The sequence below is a fragment of the Amborella trichopoda genome, chromosome 4, assembly GCF_054954075.1.
Source record: "Amborella trichopoda isolate Santa Cruz 75 chromosome 4, AtrichopodaSantaCruz75HAP2 v2.0, whole genome shotgun sequence".
Lineage (NCBI taxonomy): Eukaryota > Viridiplantae > Streptophyta > Magnoliopsida > Amborellales > Amborellaceae > Amborella > Amborella trichopoda.
In genome coordinates this window covers 58,706,566-58,718,786 of record NC_142339.1, presented here as the reverse complement: position 1 = coordinate 58,718,786, position 12,221 = coordinate 58,706,566, and the positions used below count along the sequence as shown (strand labels likewise).

The 12,221-nt window shown below is 37.5% G+C and overlaps 1 protein-coding gene across 1 annotated transcript; it reads left to right on the top strand.

Annotated features, from left to right (window-relative positions):
- Nucleotides 1-5,776: 5,776 nt before the first annotated feature.
- LOC105420622 (Pentatricopeptide repeat (PPR) superfamily protein) lies at nt 5,777-7,756 on the top strand. The gene has a single exon (XM_011624975.3). It carries the CDS (start codon nt 5,930-5,932, stop codon nt 7,532-7,534), a length of 1,605 nt encoding a protein of 534 aa, XP_011623277.2. The 5' UTR covers nt 5,777-5,929; the 3' UTR covers nt 7,535-7,756.
- The last annotated feature ends 4,465 nt before the right edge of the window (nt 7,757-12,221 follow it).

The window sequence follows — 12,221 nt, the reverse complement described above, 5'->3', positions numbered from 1 at the left end:
ATGAATCATGACTTGTGAAGAAGCATCGAGAGAGAGAGATGGATGGGCTTCATGACCTGAAGAAGTATCGAGAGAGAGAGAGAACCACTGAGACTAGGCTCCAAATGGTGAAAAGCATGCAAACATGGATTTGGACGATGAGAGAGAAGAGTCATGGACATGCTTTTGTATGTGTCGATGTCTATTCCCACGTAAGGACCTCCTCTACAGATATTGAAAGGATTCTTGGTACAGCGGGAGCATACTGTCCACTTGCTCCCTCGGGCAAAAGTCCCCAAAGAGTGTCGTTATCTTTAAGAATATTTGTTGAGATCTTGAATTTTGGACATTTAGCACGAACTTCGCAAAAAATAAATACACCATATATTTTTGGCTTGAAAAAAGTAATAGTTTAATTTGAATTGAATGGCAAGATCTAAGCGTTGAAATACTTGAAATAACAAAACCAAATTTATCTGGTGATTATTAGATGGATGTCAAAATTTCACAAGATCCTCCTAGAAAGCTCTTGCGGCAGAAGTGAGTACTATACAGTGTGCGCCCACAGGAACATGCTACGATTGTTATTTAATTATTCTCCAAAAGACCTAGGAATTATCTCCTAAAAAATAGGTGGTCTGTTGAATCTTGGAGCATGATTATTTCTTGAAGACTTAGGTGAATTTTTAAATTTTCAGTTTTTTAAATCGGTCGGTACTAGTGGATTCATCATCATAGTTTTTTTTCTAAATATTTGGAGTTGGCTCCATAAATTTTGATTCATTATTCTGCTTTATCAAAGACTCTGCCTCAGTGATGGCATAAGTCGTCATATATTTTTTCACTACTTCCAATTATATCTTTTTGGGCTTACTCTTTTTTTTTTTTTTTTGGCCTTCCACTTAAACCAACTTGCAAGTTTTAGTAGGTGTTATACTCGATCTACGTTGCATATGGCCAACTCACATGCTATTTTCTCTCATCTTATCACCTAGTGGAGCCATACTTGGGTTCTCTCAAATGTATTCATTTCGAATTCAATCCCTTCTTATCACTCGTCCTTCTTAATATCCTCATCTGACCTCTACACATCCTAAGGGTGTCTTGTTTTTTGACCTGCTAACATTCCACTCCATAAAGTGAAGCTAGTCTCATAGCTGTCTTATAGAATTTCCCCTTCAACTTCATTAGTATGTAGTTATTAATACAAGTATAGTACATCATCAAATTTTGAGGTCCAAACTGTATACATAAGTTTCTTTTAACAGTTTTCCTTTTTTTTTTTTTTTTTTTTAAGGACTTGGCTAGTTCTAGTTTGGCTTCAAACTTTTGATTGGGTTTCCCACATGGTTGGAGACAAAACGTTGCCATAATAGACAAAACAAGAGGTGGAAGATCAAAGGAGAGGAACGAGATTGAGAATATCAAAAGATTGTGGCAAAATTATGGCCCGTGTATTAGTACACCGTTTCTTTTTTCTTTCTTTTTTTACCCTTTATTATTACATAAGGCAGGAGCTTTTCCTCTCCATATATGTGAACATAGAACTAGTGGTAAAATGGGGTGATAATAAAGTAAAAAGGGAGGAGCTTGAATTAGGCTTTTTCGACAGAGGTGAAGTTTATTCCAAAACTGGAAAGGATACCCTTTTAAAGTTTTGACAGTAGAGATGAGTTCTAATTTGGAGCGTGAAAGAACTTAAAGGTGCCGTTTTTGCTCTACCTAATGATAAGGCTCCAGGCCCAGATGATTTTCGTTTTTTCTTTTTCCCATTGATTTTGGAACGTGATTAAGTCTAAATTATTAGCGATGATTAGAGCTTTTATGACTAGGGGTGAGATATTCAAAGGGGTTAATGTCACTTATATACCTCTTATCCCTAAAAAATCAATGATAACAGAGTTATCAGATATTAGGCCCATCAGTCTTCTGACCAGTCTTTACAAGATTGTGACAAAAGTCTTGGCTGAAAGATTGAAGTCAGTCTTACATTTTCTTATCTCTAACACTCAATCTGCTTTCATTCAGAATCGTCAAATCACTGATAATATTTTGGTAGCTCAATAATGTATTCATTCTAGAGTGAAAGTCGAATTCCTTGAGTCATTATTAAACTTGATATGGAAAAGCTTATGACAGAGTTGAATGGGGGTTGCTTATAGAAAATCTTAAGAATATGGGTTTTGGGGCTAAATGGAGGAATTGGATCTTTGGATGTTTATCCTCTGCACATTTCTCAATAATTTTTAAGGAAAGCCCTATTGGTTTCTTTAAGGCTTCCAGGGGTCTTCGCCAAGGGGACCCCATGTCACCATTCCTTTTTTTTATCTATGCAGAATGTTTTAGCCTGATGATTCATAAAGTGGAAGGCTGTTGGGATTTATCTAGTTTTAAAGTGGTTGAGATGGGTCCAGAGTTTCTCATTTGCAATATGCAGGTGATACGCTTATTTTTTGTGAAGCAAATGAGACGCAAGTGAAAAACATTGCTCGATTTTTAGATTGCCGTGAGGTGGCTTTGGATTTGAAGGTCAATTTCCATAAGACCTCAATGATAGGTATTAACTGTTCTTCGACCTTGATTCAATGTTTGGCAAATTTGTTGGGTTGCTTGGTGGGCTCTTTCCCCTTTATTTATCTGGGAATGTCAATCTCAAATTCTAAGCACTCTATAACGGTTTAGGATAAGGTGTTAGAGAGAGTCCAAGTGAAGTTGGATATTTGGAAACCAAAATACCTGTCTATGGGTGGTAGGGTTACATTGCTAAGTTCTTGTTTAGTTACTTTACCAATCTACTTGATAAAGAAAATTGGGAGAATGATGTGTAATTTTTGTGGGGATCTTTTGGAGACAAAAGGAAGTATCACTTACTTAGGTGGATTGTGTCTGTACCCCTAAGAGTGAAGGTGGTCTTGGCATTAGAAAGATAAAATATATGAATGAGGATTTGCTTTGTAAGTGGTGTTGGAGAAGTTTTCAGTATACAGATCAGCTTTGGTTTCAGGTTTTTGCTTTCGAAATATGGTCTGGATAGGCAGAGAATGTAGTTAGGAGGGGGTAGAAATAGAGAGATGTTTTCTTTGTGGACGTTTATTTATATATGTAGGCCGATGAATGTGAGTTATTTTCGTTGGAATATTGGTTGTGCTAACAACATCTCTTTCTGACATCATAAGTGGATAGGTGATGCCCCTTTGAAGTTTACTTATCCGGAACTTTTTGTTAAGGTTTCTGATATGGTTAAAGTGAGAGGTAATCGTGTTACTTGAAGTATTAATTTCCTATATAATAAGCTGAGTGAAGATATTTATCTTCAATGAAACGATTTGATGGGTATCTTGGACTCGGTTTATATTTCCTAATGGGCAATAGATCAAGTGATTTGGGAAGTTGAGTATGATGGGGTATTTTTGATGAAGTATTGTTATAGGTTTTTTTCTCACGATAGATGGAGATGGTCTTTATCTGCCACAGTCAAAGTGTGGAAATGACATATTCCCCATAAGGTACAGGTGTTTTTATAGTTAGCTATCCAAAATAAGATTCTGACGGTGGATAATTTTATTAAGAGGGGTAAATTTTACCTAACATATGTTTGATGTGTAAAGCAGATGAGGAATCTGGGGAGCATCTTCTCAACCATTGTCACGTTACCGCAAGAATTTGGTACTGGTTATTTGAGCTACTTGGGGTTCATGCTTTACTACCCCAATCTGTGATGGTTTAGTATCACAGTTAGCTTTTAATCATTTACCTTCCCGGGGTATCTTGGTGTGGCAAATAGAGATAGGGGCTACTCTATGGGAACTATGGAAAGAAAGAAATAGACAGACTTTTGAAGGAAAGTTTATCTTTAGATAGACTGTTGAGTAAAGTCAAACTGTCCATTTGGTCTTGGCCCTCAATTACTAAGGAGGGTTGGGGGCTTTCACAATCAGATGTTCTTTTGAATTTGCCAAATTTGTTTTTGATAGGTAGAGTAAAGATGAGACCAAGGAGTATTTGGGTGGCACTAGAGAGTGGGGGATTTAAGTTAAATTTTGATGGGAGCTCTCTAGGCAATCCAAGTTTGGCAGGCATTGGGGGTGTGGTACGATACTGTTTTGGAGAGGTCATCTTTTCATATGCTAAGCCTATTGGTATAGCCACGGCTAACCGATCGGAGTTATTGGCTTCGTTGCAAGGGTTAAAAATTTTTATCTCTAAAAACATCGGGAATAGTTACATTATTGAAGGAAATTCAATGAACACAATTAATTGGTACAAGAAGTAGCAGTGTATTCCATGGAAATTAAGGTCTAGCTGGTTGCAGATTATGGATCTGGTGGTTCCACTTTCAATTTCTTTTGTCGTGTCTTTCAAGAGGCAAATTCTTTGGTTGACTTTCTGGCTAAAGGGGGGCCTCTTTGTCCACTTTAGCTATCTCCTCTGATGTAATTTCTTTTGAGTAGATTTTATAAATAAAGTAAAGAATATTTGTAAAAAAAAAAAACAAAGTAAAAAAATAAAATAAATGATATTCATTATAGAAAATAAGGCTATGTTTTCCTTCATCTATAAAAAGGCCAAAATGGTAGCACATACTCTCGCTAAGAAGGCAACATCTTTTTCTAATACTAAAGTTGTGATCTGTATTTCCTCAATTCTTATTAATGAAAATGGGGTAGACGTCTGCTCATCCATTGTCTTACCCAAAAACAATAAAGTTATGTTTTTTTTTTTATTATTTGCTATATGGCTATAAACCTTATTTTTGAGATACCAACCGACTTAGTTGGCTTATAATCACTATAAATGGTTAAAATACCGTCTCAAAAAATTATTAGGTAGTGAAATCAACCAATTTATCAATAAAATCGTCATGTTAACATAAACATTTAACTTAATTAGCACCTCTCGTGGGTTTCGAGAAAATGCTTAAGTCACCCCTGATCAAGGTTTGCAATCCGGAACAAGTTATATATTTTGATGTCCCATAAGACTAGTGGGCCAAGGAACCAAATTGCCCTTTTATGTTTAGGACTTCAAACCCGGAACAAGATATTTGAGGAAAAAAAATAGTATCGAAAGGGGTAATTTCATCATTTACCTCCAGCCACTGGACCAAATGACATCGATACGATGCTTATTTTAGGTATCAAACCCAGAACAAAAGAGTTTTAATTTAAAAACACATTTCGGACTGGGATTATGGACAACTAGGGGTTATTCAAGTCAATTGGCCTGGGCCAATAAGGTGGAAAATTATAAAAAATGTCCTATCTTATTCACCAAACATATTTCAATAAAATACTTACGGAAGTATTTGAGTGAAGTGACATTTTTAAAGTAACTAGCTTTGTTTGTAATATTTACAAATTTAAAACATTTAGATTGTATGCTATAGACTATTTTTTTTTTGGTACAATGAGGTCCCAATCAGTTTTAATTAAAATTCATTTTATTTTATTTTGAACTTTATAAATAAATAATAATAGAAAAAATTTATATAGAGCCGAGGCTCTAAACAATCAAATTATAGCCTATCTCAAAAATTTCACTACTAGAGGTTGTTTTGATGCTCAAATATCCTCAAATTGATCATCTTAACATCAAGATACATGGACATGAGAAAAAAAATGGATTCAAGTTTTGGAAACAGTATATTTTGTAATGTATTTTTGGACCGCCAATTTTCCAGATTTCATAGATCTATTGATCCATACTCTTTTTGAAGCTTAAAACTTTATAAATAAAGATGAAAATATATTTTAAGGCTAGTTCAAAGATTTCCGGTATTAAAACTACATTTGTCGATACTATTTTAAGGTAGGTTCTAATTTGATTGTTTAGAGCCTAGGCTCTATACAAACCGCACCCAATAAAATACATCTTCAATTACCTAATTTTGAATCCCACGGTCAATAATGATTTTGACATCCACGATATATTTCCTTCGTAAATTGGTTTGATGATTGTAACGGCTTACATGGTTCGTCTCCCGTTCTATACTTGGCGTTTCAAATTCCACATAACGGCTAGTCCAACGCATCTAATTTTTCCCACAAAAAAGCTCTACTATTTCCATTCATTTTGTCTCTCTAGAAAACTTCAATGGCTGAATCTATTGAAGAATTGCAGAGGAATGGAAGAGCTAAAGCAAATCCATGCTTGCTTGCTGACTACTGGCCAATACCAAGATGGCTTTCTATTAAGCGAGCTTTTGAAATTTTGCTCTCTCTCTCCATTTGGAGACTTGGGTTATGCTCGTTTTGTTCTCTATCAAAGCAATAACCAGACAATGTGCTCATGGAACACCCTGATTCGAGCTTATTCACAAAGCTGTTCACCGAAAGAAGGCATCTTGGTTTATGCCCAAGTAAAGCTCAGAGGCTTAACACCCAACAACCTCACCTTTCCTTTTGTTTTGAAGGCGTGTGCTCGTGTTTTGGCTCACAGAGAGGGGAGACAAATCCATTCTCAAATTTTAAAATATGGGTTTGATTTGGATATTTATGTTCTTAACACACTTATTCATTTCTACTCTTGTTGTGGAGAGAGAGACAGTGCTAATTTTGTGTTTGATGGAATAGCACATAGAACTGTGGTTTCTTGGAATGCCATGATCTCCGGTTTTGTTCAGAATGGGTGCTATGTAAAGGCAATTAAGCTTTTTGAGGAAATGGGGAGCTTTGGTTTTGAAGCTGATGAGGCCACAATGGTGAGCTTGCTTTGTGGGTGTACAAGATTGGGGAACTTGAGTATCGGAAGGCAGGCTCACGAGCTCATGAGAGAGAAAAGGCTCAAATTGACTGTTCGTTTGGGGACGGCTTTGATTGATATGTACTCGAAATGTGGGGATTTAGGAAAAGCGAAAGGCGTATTCGATATCATGGAGGAGAGGAATGTATGGACATACAGTGCCATGATCCTTGGCATGGCCATGCACGGGCACACCATGGATGCTTTAGAGCTATTTGAGAAGATGGGAAGCACACCAATCAAGCCAAATTATGTCACTTTCCTTGGGGTCCTATGTGCATGTAGCCATGCCGGCTTACTAAGCAAAGGGCGTGAATACTTTGATGTTATGATGCATGTGCATGGCATTAAGCCCATGATGACCCATTACGGGGCTATGGTTGACATCTTATGTCGGGGGGGCATGCTCCATGATGCATATGAGTTCATCGAGTCGATGCCCATTGATGCTGATGCCATTGTATGGCGCACTTTGCTTAGTGCCTGTAGCATCCATGCTAACATTGAAGTTGCAGAGAAAGTGAAGAAGAAGCTCTTAGAAATAGAGCCAAGTCGAAGCGGGAATTATGTGATCATTTCGAATATTTATGCGGAAGTTGGGATGTGGGATGAGGTTGCAAATGTTCGAAGAGTCATGAAACACGGGGGTTTCAAAAAGAAGCCAGGTGAGAGCACCATTGAAGTTGGTGGGATGGTTCATAGATTTGTAAGTGGCGATGATACGCACCAAAATTGTGAGGATATCTATGCAACATTAGATATATTGGGCCTCCACATGAAATTCATTGACCACATGGAATGTGCAAAATTATGATTTTTTTTTATTTAGTTTTTTATGGACTTGAGATAGAAAACTTTACCTGAAAAGAAAATGGGTGAACAGGGCCCATATGGTTGTTATCATGTTTGCCTTAGAAAAATTTTGAACTACCATCTCTCATCTTTCTTGTTTACTTGTCAAGCATGGTAGCCACCGATCTTTCATCAGGGTTATTTTTTTACAATTAAGCAAGAAACATTATATACAATTCAAAGTGGAAAGAATTGGGCCTCACAAGCGTCGTTGTGGCCACACTAAGAGTTCTCGGCAATGTCATTTCTTTGCCTCAATCTACCTTGTTTGAGGATTGACAGATCACTGGACAGAGTCCCACTTGCACATGAGTGTGTTCACTCAAGGGAAAGAGCATTGCTTGAATTATTTACAAACTGGATCTAGAATAGGCCTAGACAGGATGGAGTAGTCCTATCTCATGAAAATTATGGAGTTCATGGGCTTTGGTGGAAAATGGATCAAGAGTTGTTTTTCCTCGACGTACTTCTCTGTCCTTGTTGATGGCCATGGGAAGAGCTTCTTCAGAATGTCGAGAGGCACTAGACAAGGAGATCGGCTCTCTCCCTTCCTGTTTGCCATAATAATATAATCCCTTGACAAGATGATTGAGTTAGTGAATACAAAGGAACTCTTGACGAGGTTCAAAACTCAAACCATCTACAATAGAACTGATGGTGTCTCATTTAGGATGTGCAACATAATAGATGTCTATTTGTGGCTCTTCCTTAAGTGTTTTGAAGTGGTTTTTGGACAATATGTAGACATGTGTAAGACCAGCCATATTGGCATTGCTTGCCTAGAGGCAAAGGTGCAACACTCGGCCAGATTTGTGGGATGTTATGTTGATAAATTGCCATGTAAGTACCTCACCCTTCCTCTGGTAATTGGCAGGTCGCTGAAGTCCATATGGAATTGAGCGGTGGACAGGCTCCAGCGAAAATTGGATATGGAGGACCAAATTTCTATCCATGGGAAGCAGAATTAAACTTACCAAATCTACAATTGGCCAATTTACCAATCTATTTGGGGTCCGTGTTCAAGAACACGGCCAATACAAATTCCTGGGAATGCTTGATGAAGAAGTTCCTATGGTAGGGGAGAGAGACACAATAGAAGTCCCATCTGGTCAGGTTGAAAAAAGTATATGCACCTAAGAGAGGCAGGGTAACACGACTTTCCTTACCAAATGGTGGTGGAGATGCACCACAGAACCATCTCACTTATGGAGGGAGGTTATCTTCACCCAATATGATGCTGCTGGTATTCCATATGACAGGGTTGTAGATTGATGAGCTTGTAATCTTTCCATATTTTTCAAATAAAAATGGGTAGGGGACCCTAACCCCCACTGATTCGCCCAAAAAAAGAGTGAGGCACATAATCCAAGGGTATGTAATTTTTTCAGAGGTATATATGCATATGATTCTCCGTTTATGAGGATAACCGATGCCGTTCGACATATGGGGAATTTCCTAACTTTTGGACAAACGGATGGCTGGGACCTCTCCGCTTATCTATAGAATTCCCTGGGGTTTTCAAAAGGGCCCATCACTTAGATGCTATTCTTAAGAGACCTTATCTCATGAGAGGAACCGAATATGGTTTGGTCCATCAAGTTGAGGTACAGAAGACTACGGGATATAGGAAATGTTGAGTTCTCCAATTGCAAAACAGGCCATCAATTCTACTATTACCGCAACAGATTGGATATCATCATTTAGGCGCCCAACCTGTGAGGTACGACACAACCACCACGGCCTCCTTGGATTGGTCACACCTAGCCCCAAGTAGGTGTTAAGTGTTTGCTCGGCTCATGGTCCTCGACAAGCAACTCACTTTCAACCACCTCTAGACTGATCCCCTCTGTCTATCTCTTGTTTACAAGAGGAATGAAAGGGGTTAAATAGAATCACAATGAGATCCCGGTCTTACTCAAAAGGGGATATGGAGAAATTGTTTGATGCTACCAACTTAATTGAATTGAGCCTTGGTATGAAAACCTTCTTCTTCTCCATTTCTCCCTCATAGGATGTTTGGCCTTGTGTGGCTTGTCTGTATAGTTTGCAGTTAGGGATGTAAACCAGTTGAGTAGGGCACATATGAACAGACTACAAAATGCCTATGGGCGAAAATGAACAATACTTTCTCCTATAGGCTCGGCGCCGTCCAATTTTTTTGGATGGTGATTTTTTTCACATAAAATTGACGCAAAAAAATATACGGGGACCGCCACTGCTGTAGGTCCATGGCAATTTTTAGGCAAAGCCGTTGAAACACTGTAGCAATTCGCATATAGGCATTTTTTAGACTTACATATATATATATATATAGACAAAGTTCAAGCCAAAGAAATTACTACTCTATTTGTCAAAAGCAAAAATCAACTTGTTGATATCCTCACAAAGGCCACAAGCAAAGTACACTTTCTAAAAACATTAAGCAAGTTGAGCTCAATAGATATTAGCGTACCAACTTGAGGGGGAGTGTTGAAATAATTGTGTACAGCTAGCTACTTGATATGGTACACATATGATATAGTTATCCATATCCCATAATTTGGGTAACTAAATGTGAAGAATATAAGTTGGTGATATATTCAAGAGATATTTGGGGAATCAGTTTTTATTTAGTTGTTATCTTGTAACTTCTAATTAAGACTGGAGAATGAAATAATGGGCACGACAGAATAGCCCTTCAACTGTGAATGTAGGTCTAATAGACCGGACTACGTAAAGTTGTGTTTTCTTCTTTTTTCTCCTCTTTCTTTCTTCTCAATTTAAATTTTTTCTACATGGTATCAAAGCAATTGATCATCCACGACATCCAAAAGCTTTCGATGTTCCCTTCAAAATATACAAGTCTTGCTCTTTTTTCAAATTTAGGCAGGAGTTCGATTCCCAATACACTCTATATCTGCTCTTGATTTCATTTGTAAGTTTTTTGGGCTTTTCCCTTATCTTTCTCTTCGTGACAAGCTTTTATTTATTGCTGGTACTTCCAAATCTTGGTGCAACCAAAATTTTCCTTGCAAGATTTGTGCGATTCTAAATCTTTGTAGCAACGTCAATTCCTCTTATTGCTAGTGCTTCCAAATCTTGGTGCTTCTAAAACTTGCCTTGAAATTTTTGTGCTCTTCCAAACCTTGGTACTTACAAAAAATTTGCCTTGCAAGATTTGTGCTCTTGGTGCTCCCATAAATCTTTGCCTTCCAAATCGTTGTAGCAGCGTCAAAATCTCTCCAAATCTCCTTTCAAACCCTTTTATTATTGTTGCTTCCAAATCTACATGAGACGCAAGGCCTATGCATCTCTGCAAAAATTATATTGCATCTCAGCAAAAGCTTCCTATTGCTTTGGTTACATCTCCGTCAAAAGCTCCATGAAGGCAACAAAGGTGGTTGTGGTTGTTGTCCACAGTCTTCATCCACCTAGTCCTTTTTGAAATTAGGTTGCGCGTTGTTGGTTAGGTCGCGCATCGTTTGCACCTGCTGCACCTATTGAAGGCTCGCAATTGCACCTGTTGCTTATAATTATTTTGCAAAAAAATCTTGCAAAAGCTTCTCCATAAATCTTTGCATCAAAAAATGCAATTACACCTATTATTTTGCAAGCAAATCTTGCAAAAGCTTCTTCAAGGAGTTTTGTATCAACATCAAAAGGTGTTGACGTCAAGCAAAGATCTTCGCCTTTGCATCAATAGACCCTTGCTTTAAAAATCTCCACTTCAAAACATCTGAAGGTCCGCAATTGAACTTCTGCCATTGACCTTGTCAAGCATTTGTTTGTTATCAGTCCAAAATCAGTAGTTGACCGTGCACTTTCTTCTACAAAGTGGTTCATTGGTATCAAATCATCATTGTTGCCCATTTCCTTTGCTCGAAATAAGGTAACCTCTAAGTCTTTTCTTCTACATGGGGGATAAAAATTTCAGTTCAAACATTGGAAAAGGGAACATTGCTTCTTCGTCTAAGATATTGTTTACTACTCAAGGTAATTTTTCTGCCCACATATCCTCTTTTAATTGTCATTCTTGAATTGTTGATACTGGAGCTACATATCATATGACTGGTTATTATGAAGGACTCGAAGGGTTTGAACACATGTCTTCAAAGAGTATGGTGTCATTGGCCAACGGGACTATGGTGTCAGTTTGTGGAGTAGGAAATATGAGTCTTTTTTCTAAAGGCAAGCCATCTGAAGTTTTATATATTCTTTCTTTTCCTTCGAATCTTTTGTCAGTTAGTTAAATCACAAAATCCTATAATTGCTTAACTATTTTTTCTGTTGATAAAGTTGCTTTTTAGGATCGGGTATCTAGGAAGAAGATTAGTGAGGGTAACCAATCACATGGGTTGTACCTATTGGATCAAGCTTCAAAAAAGATTTTTGCAAGAAAAGTGCAATCCGAGGACAATACATGGCATTGCTGATTGTGACACCCATCTGATAGAATTTTGAAGTATGTGTTCTCTAGTATTGATGCATCATTTGCATCTTGTGAAGACTATCTGTATGCTAAACAAACAGAAATTCTGATATAGTCAATAAAAATAACTTTGATATCATTCACTCAGACTTATGGGGACCTGCTGCAATGGATTCTTTTTTTAGTTTTAGATATATGCTTTATCGATGATAGAACTTGTCATGTTTTAATTTATCTATTG